The sequence below is a fragment of the Manis javanica genome, chromosome 9 (assembly GCF_040802235.1).
Source record: "Manis javanica isolate MJ-LG chromosome 9, MJ_LKY, whole genome shotgun sequence".
In the NCBI taxonomy this organism is placed as follows: domain Eukaryota; kingdom Metazoa; phylum Chordata; class Mammalia; order Pholidota; family Manidae; genus Manis; species Manis javanica.
Genome location: NC_133164.1, coordinates 92,432,848 through 92,448,272, shown reverse-complemented (window position 1 = coordinate 92,448,272; position 15,425 = coordinate 92,432,848). Strand labels below are relative to the sequence as shown.

The following is a 15,425-nucleotide window of genomic DNA, read 5'->3' as shown; positions in this document are numbered from 1 at the left end:
GCAGAGGGGGCGTGGTGGGGGAAGATGCAGGGTGGGGAGACTTCACCGGCCGAGTGAGCAAAACAGGAACGCAACGGGAGAGACGCAAAGCAGTCGGGCAGGAAAACGGAGAGGCAGGAAAGCTCCAGTAGATTGCACAGGAGAGAAGGAGAGGTGGGGGAAAGGCACCAAGAGCAGCGAGGGGCTGGAGGCTGGACGGAGGGCGGGAGGGCGCTTCGGCGGCCCCGGGGCGCCCCACTGACCCTTCTCGGCGCTTGCTTTCCCCCCTAGGCTGCGCTTTCCTCACCTACTGCGAGCGTGAGTCAGCGCTGAAGGCCCAGAGCGCGCTGCACGAGCAGAAGACTCTGCCCGGGGTAAGTGGCGCCCGCCAAGGCGGGAACGACTGACACGCCGGCAGGGGGCGACTGCGGGAGACCGGGCTGCGGCGCGGCCGGCTGTGGGATCGCGGGCCCGGGCGCGCGCTGCCGGCCCTCGCTGGGAATCCGCGCGCTGCCCTCAGGCGAGGAGAAGCCGCGAGGGGCCGGGCCGGGACCCAGGCGCGTGGGCGCCGAGCGCGGACCCCGCCGGGCGGCCTCCGCACTCCGCCGTCCGGGCCCGTCGGAATCCCGGACTGGGGGCGAACTTGGCCGTGGCCACAAAGCTCGGCGCAGGGCCGACGCAGGCCCTCCCGGGAGCCGCCGATCGGGGGCCTCCTCTGCTCACCGCCGGAGCGGGCAGCCCCGGCTGGGATGCAGGGTGCCTGGGGTCTCGAGAGCCAGGAGCTGCCTCCGCCCGCCCCGCGGAGCCCCGGTGGCCCGGTCCCCCCTCCCGCCGCCTTCGAGCACCTGCCGATCGACGTCGGACACGGGCTGTTTCTGGGCTGTGGCGGGAGGGGACGCCTCCCTGCCGGAGCTCAGCGCCACGAGTGAGATCACCGCGGTTTATTTAAGGAGCCAGCCCTAGTCTTTGATAAACTATCGCGCCCCATCCCTGGTTTATAGCTTCTGTGCGGGGGAGAAGAGAATTATTTATGGCCCCCCTAACTGGGTGTGATATCAGCCATGGCTATTATCGAGGCTAGTTCATCACCATAAAATAAGAAGTGCTCCTCAGGTCAAGGGTCTGCGCCGTCTCTCCTGTGGATTCTCAGAGATTGGGGGTGCGTGGGAGGGGGGGAGATATACGGCTCACCGAGTATCTAAAGATAAATGGAAAGATGTGAGTGTTTGTGGGCATAGTTTAAAGAATTTATAAACATACCGTGCTTATACAGTGGACACTGAAGGGAAGCATGCGTGTTCTGTATGTCTGCTCACCACTGTTTACACATGCATGTTTACATTCTTACCAAGCAAATCTGTATGTAAATACACGTTTCCATTTCTGCCCCACGCCAGGAAAGGTTAGCCAGGTAGACAGCAAAACAGGGCAGCCTTCCTTTGCATCAAAGAGCCTTCTATACCCATTTAGGGGTGGGGAGAGCCTTTCTTCCATTAAGACAGCCTTTGTACTGTATTTTGGTATTTATGATTGCAAAGCATGGGGCTGAGTCATCTTAATAACACACCCGCAGATGCAAATGTGTGGAAATCATGCACTGCACAGGTTTTTGTGTGGAGCCCAGCTCTGGCAGGGTGGCCATTCCCTAGTTGTTTTTTCAGTGGCACAGCTCCATGCACATATATTATAGTAATTACTTTCTGGATGCCCTCTGTAAGGTGGCAGAAATATGCTCCACATCGCCCCACGTTATGTGTGAAACATAAAGCCATATTGTAAGATAATCAAAGGTTTCTGAGAAAGGTTTGTGCTGATTAATAAAGTGTTTATGGTACTTTGTTTTGGGAGAGATTGTGATAGATATTTTAGAGCCACCCAAATGGAATAGAAAATACCACATTGTTATGGGAGGCCCTTCATCAGCTTGAGAGAGATTGGTGGGGAGTTTCGTGATGGCTAAAAGCTGGGAATTAGATGGGGAAACAGAAAGAGAAGGTGGAAGGAGGAGGCTTAGAATTTTGAAGGGGAAGAGGCAGGGGACTTGGAGAATTTCAGTAGCAAATGTGGATTGTTCAGAATCTAACATTAACTTGTGGTTGTTTATTTTACATATAATAGAATAGGTAAATGATGGAGTGTATTAGTTCTTTAATAATTTATAGAAATACTTTGATGTTGCAGTAATTACATTAAAGGTCACATATCAAAGGTAATTTGGTTGAGCAGCTGTGATGGTTTCTCAGAAGCAATCAATACCACTGTCCGTGGTGCTGATTTCACCAAAGGGCCTGCCAGATTAAAGCAGGCTTATTACCAGGTCGAAAGACCCAGGGGAAATCAGGAGCACATTGGAGTGACGCACCAGCCCCCCTTCCACTGATAATTAACACTGTTCCCCATAATCTGTGCTAATCCTTCATACTGGGAGATCCAGTGGCATTTTTCTGAAATCACAAAGACAAGCTGGGCAAGTTTCAGAGAAAGGACAGAAAGAAATGTAAATGTATGTTGGGAGATGGGAGGGGTGAAGAGAAAGGCCAACAGTGGAGCGAAAACATAGCCTAGAGTCCCCTTTTGGTGCCTGACATGCCATCCTTTCTTCAAAGGTCTCACCAGGAGTTTCATGGCCTCGGAGACCTCATCACAATTCTCATGGCAAGCACAGCTTATGGGGGGAAGAGATGGGGAGAAAAGACAGGCTTGCAGCTCAAATTTCCCAGGGCATATTGTCCCTACACATACTCACACAAAGATAAGTGAAAAGCAAAATGACCAATAAAATTATGCTTGTAAAGTGCAGTCATTTGCATTCCAGAAAGCAGAACTGGTGTTATATTGTTGGTTTGTTCTCTCTTTTGAGATTAGAGAAAGTGTGCCCCTAGCAAATGCAGGGACAGGACAACAAAATGCTCTCACCCAACCAAATAATGGGTGTTGCTATCTGCTGAGGCTATGCTCATGGCTGCCTGTTTGGCTGGGGCAAAGAAAAACCTCTTCTTGTTTGGGGTAATCATACTAGGTGCCCTGGTGAGCAAGATCTATGTCTGATTAAGAAGAAAGAGATTGAAAAAAGAACCTAGAAAACTGGTAACCTCAGCAATTGAGGCACTTTTCCAGACTTCAAAATCCATTAAAATCAATCCATTAAAACCAGCTCTCCACTTTCTCACTGAGGAGAGAAGATAGTGCAGGCAGCCCATTCTGTTTCCCAGCAAGTTCACAGCTAGCATCCTGTCGGCAGCAAGGAAAGCAAGCCCATTGTTGTAGTGCACACACATCACCACCACCAAAACAACAGAGACAACTAGAGATACCTCTCTCATGTGCATTTGGGGACTGAGAAGAGGAGCTGACATTTCTCCTGGCATAAGTAAAAGCTCAGAAGCCAGACCACAGTGACAGTTCTTATGAGTCAGAGGTCAGTATCCCTGGGAACCAGCCGAACCAAAGTCCCTCGAATGACCAATGAAGTCTTCCTGGACCAGTGTCACAAATGGATTCTTGTCTTTGAATTTGGCATGACCTTGGTAGAATGAGGTCGCTAAACCACAAAGTCTCATCAGGGTCCTTCTGAGCAGTGTCTAATGCCAGCATCTAGGCAGAGTGATTCCTTTTCTAAACTCCATCTCTCTCCCTCACACTCTGGATCTCACACTCTCTCCTGGTTGCCTGTACCTCTCCAGCCCACCCACTTCCACACCCAATGTTTGTCACACAATTTATAGGGTACAGTCAACGTGGAGCAGTTTCTCAATCTAACAAGTATTTCCTGAATGTGTGTTGGACACTGATAGGTATCTTGGCAGATGCAGAGGTAAGAAAAACATATTACCCACCCCTCCTGGAGTTGTTCATCAAGTTGGAGACAGAAGTCACATGCACACAAAAAAATATCATCAATGATATAGGACAGCATATTGTTACAAAATGGTACTATGGACAATTGCTCAATAATAGTAGTTAATATTTATTAAGCACTTACTATCTGACAGGCATGATATAAGCATGTTACTTTTATCTTCACAACTACTGTATGAGAAAGATAATCATGATCATCACACACACATGAGGAGACCCAGGTTTAGAGAGATTAAGCAATTTGCCTAAAGTCATGCAGTTAATAATAATAAATAATAATAAAGTTAATAAATGAGCCAGGCCCAGCCCCAAGTCTACTACCAAAACTCAGGATAACCCAGTTAATAAATATTAACTACTATTATTGATAACTACTACTGTTTAGTGCCACCAGTTGCTTTAAAGAAGATCCAGATGATTATGGGGTGTGGGACTTGCTCAAAGGTTTTTTTCAAGATGTGAGCAGGGTGGCTGTGGGGAAGACAGGAATGTCAGATGAAAGCACTGGTCTGAGAACCAGCCTAGATACAAGGTGCACATGGCAGGTCGGGAGAGGCTCGCTCTGAGAGCTCCCTGGGGCCTGAGTGTGCACAGGAGGCCTCGTGGAAGAATTGTGTTCCTTAAAATAGGCCCTTGCTGCTTAGTTCTACCTCCCCTGCCTTTGGGACTTTGCAGGGAATTGTCTTCCAGGAAGAACCCATCGTTTACAAAGTTAGAAATGTAAAGCCTGTGGGGAGAGTCTCCGATTAGAGAAAACCAGATGACATGGCCAGCAGCGGCCAGCACTCTGCCCCTCTGGCAGCAAAAAGGGCTCCTCACCAGGACTGCTGAGGGAGAAGAGCAGGGGCCCGTTGGGAGGAGGCCTGGAAGCAGTGGGAAAGAAGGAGCAGGTAGAGGAGAGAGCAGGAGAGGGAGTGGTAGGGAGAGGCGGGATGGGGAGAGTGGGGAGCCGTGCCTGCTCGGTAAACATTAAAGTTCCAATTCTCTAGTTAAAGATTGGCTTTTGTGCCCTCACTCTGGCAACCCGAGAACGCACAGCAAACCAACATACTCCTCCCCGTCTGTGTCCCTCCCCCATTCCCTGTGGACCGGCAACATCTCTGCCATCACTCCTCATGCCTCAGGTCACTGCAACTCAGGATGGGTCACGTCCATGGAAGTTCAATGTGACCTTCTTTGAGCATACCAGGAAAGATGTTAAAATGGAACATTAAAAAAACAACAAAAAAAAACAGAAACAAGAGCTCAACTGGATTCTAGCACTGGGTGTCTCAGCATGTCTCTATCTCTACAGTCTTTCTCCCCCTTCCTCTCACTTTCCTTTTCCTTGGTCCCATTTTGTCTTTCTGTCTTTCTCTTCTTTTTCTCTTGATGCCTGTTTGCTCCCCTTCTCTCTCCCTGCTGGTCAATTTCCTCCTCATCTTTCCCACCCCTCCTTCTTTATCCTCCTCACCTGCCTCTCTTTCCTCTCTCCTCCTCCTTCCCTCCCTCTCTCTCTCTCTCCTGCCCAAACCACCTCTACCTTGACAGCCATGGCAGGTTCTAGTGGGACCTCCACCAGCTTTCCTGGGCTTCCCTGACGAGGCCCATCGCTCCCCTGACAGCTCTGCCCTGGAAGGAGCCATCTAATTTTATGTACAACTGTAAAGATGAATGATAAGTAGAAAGGATATAGGCAAGAACAAGATGAATAAATTATAAAGGGCAAATGATGACAAGACAGGGGTCCCCAGAGACAGTGATATGATAACAGAAACTGGAGTTGAATTTATGATGGATGTAGTTAGCATGTACAGAGGCTGTTAATTCTTTAGGGTAGTTTTACAACTTCTAGTGATTGGCGCAATCAAAGCGTTTCATTTTAGAGACGTGATGTATTTCCACTTGTTTGTCCTGTAAGTGCAGTGTTCATTTTTTGTCTCTATATGGTTAGTCTGGGTCCCATCAGCAAGTGCCTCTTCTCTCCCAGGTCCTGCCACCTTCTGTGTCTCTGCTTCAGGTGGTGGAGTCACAAGGCAGATTCCCCATACCTCCAGCTCCCTGGTCCTGCTGTCCCTCTTGCTGAGTGTATTAGTTTGGGGGCTGCTGTAATAAAGCACAACAAACTAAAGGGCCTGAGTAACAGGAATTTATTGTCTTACAGTTCTGGGGCTGGAAGTCCAAGATCAAGGTGTTGGCAAGGTTGATTCCTCCTAAGAGCTCCAAGGGAGGATCTCTTCCTTGCCTCTCTCATATCTGGTAGCCTCAGGTGCTCCTTGGCTTGTGCATGCTGTTGTTATGTCATCACATGCATGTCCATCTCTGGAAGCCTGCATGCATGTCCATCTCTGGGTCCATATTTCCCCTTTTGATAAGGACACCAGCCATAAGGCATTAGGGCCCACCCTAATGACTTCATCTTAACTGAATTACATCTGCCAAGACCCTGTTTCAAATAAGGTCACATTCACAGGTACTGGGGGTTGGGATTTCAACATCTTTTGGGGGAACACAACTCAATCAATAACACTGGGAAATGGGCAGCTCTGTGGCTCTTCCATGGGACAGAGGGAGAATGTCTTCAAGGGTATTTGAGTCACGGGGCTCTGCCAGCCATTCCCCTGCATCTCCCTGCTGGCTTCATGCTTTTTTTCTTCCTCCCTTGGGAAAATGAACGGCACATCTTCCTTCTTCTCCCATATTCCCTAAAGAGAACTATTCATCTGTCTTTTAGGGTGGTGGTTCTCAACACAGAGCAGTTTTGCCCTCCAGGGAACATATGACATTGTCTGGAGACTCTACTGGTATCTAGTAGCTATAGGCCTGGGTGCTGATAAGCACCCTGCAGTGCACAGGACAGCCCCACAACAAAGAATCGGCTGGCTCCAAATGTCAGTAGTGCCGCTAAGGTGAGGAAACTCTGGGCTGGGGCCAAGAGCGGGTGGAAAATGTCCCTCATGGAGAGGGACAGCCTCAGTGTCCTTACAGTGTGAGGGTTTGTGTGAAAGTGAAAGGGTTTGTTAAGAGTTACACGCTCAAATGGTGCGAGCACAGAGGGAAGAACAGGCAGCATAAGGGAGCTGCCATGTCCCTGAAAGATGTACAGCCCCGGCTGCTGATGGCAGAAAGTGGCATGGTTCTTTATTCTTCATCTCTTCATGAAAATAGTTGCTGTAAAGAGAAAAGGGCTGGAGTTCAGGGGGCTGAGGTCCTTCAGGGCCCCAGAATACTGTGGTTCAAGTGCATTTTGATCAGACGTTTGTGGTGTTCACCATGAGACCACCGGGAGGCGCCAGGCAGGTGGCTGAGTGAGCACAGGCTAGTGAGCTTGGTGTACTCAACTCTGCCTAGCAGAAAAGAGGCATGCTGAATGCCCCACCTTACGCCCTTGCAACACTTGCAGCCTGTAGGTAGGACATGAACCAGTTGGGGGGCTTGTTTCTTAATTAGCTGCTTGTTAGGCCTTTCTGAGCCTGTTCCTTAATTCTGTTATGAAAACTTCATGTGTTAAGACCTTTGCATGCTGTGGATTGCTATAAATAACCCAGGTATTACTATAAATGACAAAATAACGATGTAAGTATGGATGACATTGGGGTCCTTTGCCACAGTAAAATCTGGTGACTCCTACTTCATATATGAAATAATCACAGGATAGTAAAAATATAAAATGGCCAAATGTGCACTTTGGACTATATATATATATGTCCTGTTACTTTTCAGCAGAGTGAGATGCCTGAGCTATAATGATCAGAAAGGGCTCCATGGAGGGGAGACAGATCCAGGTGTGTATAAGGAAGGGGTAACTGGAAAGGTGGTAAGGAGGGAAGACTTTAAGGAGCCAGAGAAGTCTAAATGTTCCCTAGAAGTAAGGAGAATGGGTAGAAAGTAGCTGTAAAATGGAGCAGGTCTTTCTCACACTGCTACTCTTCAGAACCCCCAGCACTATACAGCCTGCAGGTCCCAATCAACTCCAGGGAGATGAGTCACCCTGACATCCTGCTCACTCTGGGCACGGCTTCAGGCCCCAGCAATCCCCAGCTTCCCTCCTCCCTGGAAAGGCCTGCCTCCCGCTGCCCACCCACAATAGCCCTCCGTGGGCTTCAAGACTTCACTCCAAGCACCAGACTTTCTCTAGGAAGCTCTGCTCTCTCCCACTGTGGGGAAAAATGGAAGTTCCTATGCCCAGGACCCTTACCTGACCCTAAACTATTTGATGGTTTAATTGGCCTACTGCTAGGCACCTGCTTCCACACCTGTTAGCAATAAGCTATTATTGACTGAGTCACTATATAAAGAGCTCTGCCCAGTGCTCTAGGTAGAAACAGAAACGGAGATGGACTACGGACTTGCAGACTGTGGGATGCAGATGTGATTCTAATGCTCTACCTACTGCTGTGAAAATAAAGCCAGGTATAAACCGTTTTACCCCAGGAACATTCTGTTGTCATTCTGTCTCAGTGAATCCATAGTGAACTTGCCCAAGGCTGAAACCTTCAGGCAAGACACCCACATTGGTCTCGTCTGTGTCTGCACAAGTTCAACAGCACTGGAGGTCTAAACCCTGGCTAAAGCGTGGATCTGGTACCAGCCATCAGCATCAGGGTACTAGTTAGACAGACAGTCCTGGGTCCCACCCCAACCATCTGAGTCATGTCACTCAGACTGTATCCCAGTTCATTTAAACAAGATCTCTAGAAGATTCATGTGCATAAAAAGTTTGATGGCCACTGGCCTGCCTTTAGGCTGTGAAAGATACTGTCTTGGTTTAAGTGCTCCCAGAAGCTGACTTTAGACAAGCATTTGACTGTAAGTGGTTTCTTTAGATAGTGACCCCAAGAAACATGAATAAAACTGAAGAAATGTAACAAAAAGAAAATTAATCAGTACTTTTATTGGGCAGACAAGCTTTCATTGTGAGTGGCATTTAATCCCACAGGGGACTCTAAACCCAATGTGGATCACACTCCCCAGGGTCATCTACCCAAGGGATGAGGGAACTGGGATATTTATACAGCAATTCCTCTCCAGTCTTTGGTTAAGGAGGTACTCAGGGATCATTAATTCCCCAGCTCTGGCTTGCTGCATGGATGGGCAAAGTAGGCTCCACAGCCAGAGAAAGCCCCCTCATGCAGCAGGGGCAGGTGCCAGCTTAGGAAGTTAGGCTGCTGTCACCGCAGTGAGGGGAGCAAGGGGCAAGAAGGGGGCACTTTCTGCATCTGCCATAGACCTCTCTGGCCCCTGATTCCAGACACCCAAATAGCAGGGCAAGTAATGGAAGCCTATCTCTCCAGCCATGGTGACAACTACCACGCACTGAGTACGCATTACGGACCAGATACTTCACAAATATGACCTCATTTATCCGTCAAGACAACAGTGCACAGGTACTCTCAAGTAAGCACTATGGTGAAGTGGCTTGCTTAAGGCCATGCAGCCAAGGAGAGCCCTAGTCTGGCTCTAGGGCCCGTGCTCCTTCCACCACTTCCTGTGGCACCAACCCTGTGGAAAATCAGAGCTTCACAAGGGCAGGAATGATGTTGTGTTCCTCAGTCACTGTCACCCCAAGGCTGAGACCTGGTTGCTACCACAGGAGGCTCTGGCATTGTTGCAAACCCCCAGGAAACTATGTGAAGCAGCGAAGTGGCCCATAGAGTCACCACACACCAGACCTGCCTCTGTATTGGAGAAGTCTTGTTCTGCATGGAAAGCAGAGTCAGATTCTAGCCCCAGCTCTATCTGGAGCCTTCCTGTGTGTCTCTGAGAAGCCACTTAACCTCTCTGAACCTCGGTTTTAATGACTACTCTGTCAGTTAGAAATACATTTAGTTTCAGTGACTTCAACAAATGGAACTTTGGGTTTTGCATATCACAGAGTCTGGAGTCTGGCATTGATTTGGCAGCATAACAATGTCAGCATTGAGTCTCCTCCCTCATGGTTATAAAATTGCTGCACCAGCTCCAAGCACCACATCACAATCAAGCAGAGTAAATCCAGCTGCCTGTATCCCTTTTATCAGAAATACAAAAGATTTCCCAGATGACCCTCCCAAGTTGACTTCTGCGGATGACTCACTGACCAGAATAGTGTCACATGACCAACCTAGTTACAGGGGAGGTTGGAAAAAGAGAGATGTTACCAAGGACAAAATGCATATCTGCCATGACAAAACCTATGCTCAGTTCATGAAGAAGAGGGAATGGATAATGGGTAGGAGCCTGTAAAGTCTGCCCCATTTAGGGTGGGGGTTACAGAAGAGCAGGCTGGGCAGAGCAACAGCCCCGCACCCCACACATGCAGGGTTTGCTTATACGAGGAGGCTGAGTCAGAACAAGCAGTTTCAGTGTGTTCCAGGGATGTTTCTTCAACATAGCATGCTAACTCGTGCATATATTTATCTACTGATATCGTTTCTAATTCCATGGGATTCATAGTGGGGATGAAGATTTCAACTCCTTAAATACTATATTTTTATTATCTGTATCATCTTGAATTTGTGTCTTTCTGTACCTCTATATGTGGCTTAAATATTAAAGAATCAAAGGCCATTGTGCTGACAGACAGCTGTCCCCGTGTCACAGGCACTCCATGGAAAATTCCTGCTCTCGTGCATTTGGCCAAACACTGCAGTGGTGGGCACATACCTCTGGAAGGGACCAGGCAGGTTTTCAGGGCCAGTAGCAATGGTGACAACTTTATTTTTCAGAAACTGAAGCAGAGAGCTTCTGGCCTGTTGTAAGAGGTGTGGAGTGAGGCAGGTATGCTAAAGCCTGCCTGGGAAATGAGAATTTACCCTCATGATTTGCTTCAGCTTGACTGGACTGAGAACTGGGGAGGAAGAGGCCAGAGATGGCTCTACGGCTGGCCCGTGCTCGCCTCCACTCCCCAGGCCCTCCCTCATGGCCTCTGCCAGCAGCATGAGGAAGGCCCACCAAGCCCTCTCCATCCCCAGTGAAATGGACTGTCACAAGGGGTAGATAATTTCTGGCCACAGACATGTTGCAGCAGAGTCTGCGTCACCTGCAGTGGGCAGGGAGAGGGCAGTGCAGTCATTACTGCATTAGACCAAATCACTTCTAGGAGAGGAACCAAGATCCCATGATTTTATCAGTGCTTTACTTGCTTCTCTATCATAAAAGACCCCACAGCACCAGTCCCGGTCTTCAGCCTCAGCCAAACCCAGTTGTCCTGCATTTCCCAGCCTCCATCCAGGACAAAGTCCTGATGACCACTCTGGCCCTCCTAATCTCTCCCTTCTCTGAAGAACCTCAGGACTTAGAGACTGACCTTACCATGCCACTGGGCAGGCTTAGCCAACCCAGCTCCACTACTCGGAGCTGTGTGACCTCAGGCAAATTACTGCACTTCTCTGTGCCTTGGTTTCCTCATCTCAACCCTGGGATGCCAATAGTGCCTTTACCCAGGGGCTGTTTACACATAGCATGAGTTGATGCATGCAGAGCTCTGAGCACCTTGCATACCCACAGGGAACGTGTGACTCACTCTGCACGGCTGCTGCTATTGCTGTGGCCATTCTCTCTCCCCCTGGAGAAGTGAATCTCCCTAGATTGTCCCTCGTGATCTGTCCCTGCCCCCGTCTACTCTGGTCTGGTGGACAGCCCACCCAGGGTGTATGGCTGCAAGCCCCCCAGCTGCATAACTTAGCACAGGGCTGGCCACATGGGGTGACCGGCAGACCCAACATATGGAAACCAAGGGTGGGAGTGGTGGGAACATCCCAGAGGTCCTCTCTCTGCCAAGGCCTGGCCGAGCTTGAAGAGTGTGGTTTGAGATCACCACTTAAAACCCCAAGAGACATGCTAGCTAAGTTTGTCCTAATGGCTTGCACAATTGCCACAAGAGACCTACATTATTTCCCTCTCCACTCCATACTCCCCGTTCACCGGTCCCCACCCCAAAAAAGGGAGCACTCCTGGAAGCTGGGCAAGGGGAGCCGAGAATATTTAAAACCATAACCAGTGAGAGCAGAATCAGGATCATGCCCTGGCACCCACGTAGCTTAAGATGGTCCAGGAGGCCCTTCAAGGCAGGGCGACCCAGGGATCTCAAATGAATATGCATTTGACTTCTCCTGCAGGTCGAACAGCTGGCATCCGACAGCTGGGGCTGCTCAGAGCCTGAAAGAAGGATTTTAATTCAATTCATAAGTGTTTCCTGAGCACCCACCGGGAGCACGGCCCTGTGCTAGGTGCTGCTCGGCAGGTGGAAGCAAAGAGAGGCCAAGGACCCTGCCTCCCCTTGGGGCTTTCACTCCTGCAGAGGAGAAAAGATGTACATGCTAAGCAATTAGAGGACAATGGATTGAGACTCCGGACTGACATTTAGAGCTCTGGGTAGTCTCGGAGTGCTGCGAGGTGTGTGTACTGAGTGCCTTCCACAAGTTGCACTGGGCAGGGGGTGGGGTGGGGGTGGCTGCCTTTGGAAGGATAGGCAGGATTTGGGCGACTACAGGGGGGCTGGAGACAGCATTCCAAGAGGTGACAGCTTGTGCAAGAGGGTGGGGTACCTGTGAGCAAGAAGATGGCACTGTGGAGTTCAGGACACTCAGAAAGAGGCAGGGATCTCAAGTTAGAGGAGGTTAGGGTACCTAGTGGGGAAGACCTGGAACATCCCACTGAGCAACTCCGTCTCTTTTCTTTGGGTACTTGGGAGTCACTGAAGCCTCCTGAGTTGGAGAGTGACAGCCGGGCTCTGATAGGCAGTGTGGTCCCACAGGGGATGGCCTGTGCCAGTGAGAGGCTGGGAGAGTGGGGGTGGCATCAGGAATGGAGCTGGGCACAGTGGAGAGCCTTCCAGGGTCTCCCTTCACTGAGCAGCCTCAGTGGGCAGAGCTGGCTCCCCTGGGGCCTGAGCTGGCAGAGGCTACTCACTTGGTACTAGGAAGGCCTGCTGGAGGAAGGTTTAGAGGAAATGTGGCTCCCTCTGGGCCCCTGAAGCTGGTGAGGGGAACTTGGCACCCCCTGCACCACCACCACTCAGGGGACTTTTTCCACCTGAACAAAAGTGCTGAGCAGTTTCCTAAACCACCTGACTGCACATCAGTTTTTGGAGGCATTCAGACTTGTAACATATGTGAAGAAAGGCAGAGGTTTCATCTCTCTCTCGCTCACTCTGTGTATGTGTGTTTGTGTGTGTGCGTGTATGTGTGTCCCTGTTACACACATATGCACATGTGCATGAAGGGTGTGGGCTAGGAATCCATATGCTGCAAATGCTCCTGGGTGATTTCAGTGTTGCTCCAGCTCGGGGAACCCTGGCACTCCCCACTAGCTGTCCAGTGCTATTGGAAAACTTTCATTCCTCCTCTTGAGTTTGATCCATGAACGGGACTTTCCTCGGCCTTTTTGTTTCCTCCCAAGGGCCAGAGAACCTCAGAAATTAGAGTGTGACAGGGTCTTAGCATCACCTGCTCCATCACTCCATGATTCCCATTTGCAGTAGGGACACAGATGTGCAAAGAGGGCACACAGCCTGTGAAGGTTTGTAGATGCTGGACACAGCTTTGCTGAGATGCCACATCTCTGTCCTTTCTCATTTGCAACACAGCTTTTATCTCAAAGAGGCTCCATGATTGAGAAAAACTGGTAAACCCTCCCTAATTTGGAAGAGCTAGGGAGGACACCCATTTCCATTAGCATCCATATTATGGGGTGCACTCAGTGCAATTTTATTACTTTTGAGTAGACTATCCAACAGTGCTTTCAAAGTTAATGTCCTTCCAAGCCTGCTTTAATGAACAGATACAAAGCATTTGTAATTAGCACAGTGATGGTGTGACAGTGAGTACTAGGGAGCCCTTGGCAAACACTGCTTTTCTCTTAGGTAGATGATATATTCCTGCAGACAGTAATGTTGTCTACACTGTTTATTTGCTGATCAAAAGTTTTTGCGCCATAGATTTTGCAAAGGCTGACTTCTAAAGTCCAAGTTACCTTCTGATTTAGTGGGTTCACAATTTACAAAGACTTCAATCAACTCCTTAAGTACTGAGCATTTCACAGATAGAAAGAACTTGCGGTGGGACTTAACACCTCCAGAAAGCCTCCCCCAGTGGAGTTAACCCCCATTCTCTAACATATCCCCAAGGTTCCATTGGGAATTGTCCTGCATTATGAGGTGCTAGAGTAGGGTAGATCCCACTGACGCCCCTCGCTCCTCTCAGACCCCACGGAGCTTTGAGAGGTTTTGTATGCTTCAGTCTGCACCCTGCCTGAGGGTTCCTCGAATACTTCCACCTCCTGCTAGATCACGGGGCAAGAACCCCATCTATCACCTCTCAGTCGATGGAGGCAAACACACTTGCTGGCTCCTGCTTGAGTGCCCACACTCCCCCTGCAGCTGCCCACAGGTTCTGGGAAGACAGTATGTACCATCTTCCTCTATTCTTATTAAACGATTTATCTGGGGGAACTTAATATTTTCTTTTAGGATAAACTGAGCTAATGCGGTGTGCTTGTTTTAATTTGCGAGGTTAACTCATCTAATTATCTGTGGTGTTTAGTTAAATCCTTGTGCCTGGGCCGGCTGCAGGTGTGGGCTTTGAATCCTGCCAACAGGAAATCTCTTAAAATGAGTTGATCTAACGCAGTGGGCTTGCTGGTATGAGGGATTTTCTAATAATGCATGAATTTATTAACAGCTAAAGATAAATAGAGGATGTATTTACATTAAACAACTTCACAAGGAACTGTCTGCTGCCTCCCTGCCCCTTTCCAACAGATGCATCCCCCAGCTCCATCACTAAGTCTAGAGTAACCCCAAGGGGCCCTGTTAGACTATGAGTAGATAGTCCTGCCATCAGACACTAAGGGGTGAGCTGGTCTAGCAGGATTAAAGATTTAGTTGACTCCAGACAAAGGAGCCAGTGGTGTGGCCCAGGTCCCTAAAAGCTGATGCAGTCTTGAGAAGTGAACAGGTGCCTTCCCCTGAGGAAGGAAAGTAACGGTCCCATTGTCCCTGGGCTGGGAAGATGTACCCAGAAATCTGTATTTGGGGCTGAGAGCTAAACCTTCCAGGAGAAGTGTGTCCAGGGAGGGTGTCTGGGAAGAAGGAAATCCTTCCATCTGAAGCTAGTTAAATGGCTGGGGACATCCAGCTTGAAGTGGGACAGCCTTGGCAGATGTGAAGTCTGGCCAGATTGGAGTGTCAGGAAGAAAACCTTGGGAGGCAGATAGAGGGGACAAAGGGCAGCCCAGGAAGTGTCATGAGGAGCTCCTGGCTTCCCAATACCACCCTCTGCCCTGACTCACTAGGAGCTGCCCCATCTCCTAGCTGGGGCTCCAGAAACCTCTCAGAGGCTGGGCCCAGGATGCCAGCACCATCCAAGGAGGGTGGAATTCTAACTCCAGCAATTCCACATTGCTTGAAAATACCACTAGCCTATATTGTTAGGAAACACAGTTTTGGGATCAGGCCAGGCACCACGGCCACACTTGAAATGCATTTCCTGTTACCTAAGGCCCAGGCACCCTGACGGCCCGAGTCACTCAGTACTGACCTGTTTTCAGCCACCATCAAGCTCTCCCTCTTCCACGTGAATGATACGAGATGAAGTCACACTTGGAAAGGAACATGCAGAATAAGCACA

The 15,425-nt window shown here is 49.4% G+C and overlaps 1 protein-coding gene across 50 annotated transcripts in view; it reads left to right on the top strand.

Moving 5' to 3' along the window:
• CELF4 (CUGBP Elav-like family member 4) overlaps nucleotides 1-15,425 on the top strand; it is a 283,441-nt gene that overhangs the window by 73,715 nt on the left and 194,301 nt on the right. For all 50 annotated transcript variants that reach the window (XM_037017306.2, XM_073212951.1, XM_073212961.1 and 47 more), the window contains exon 2: nucleotides 271-353. In XM_037017306.2, the coding sequence (XP_036873201.1) occupies nucleotides 271-353 (83 nt within the window). The remainder of the gene's footprint in view (nucleotides 1-270; nucleotides 354-15,425) is intronic.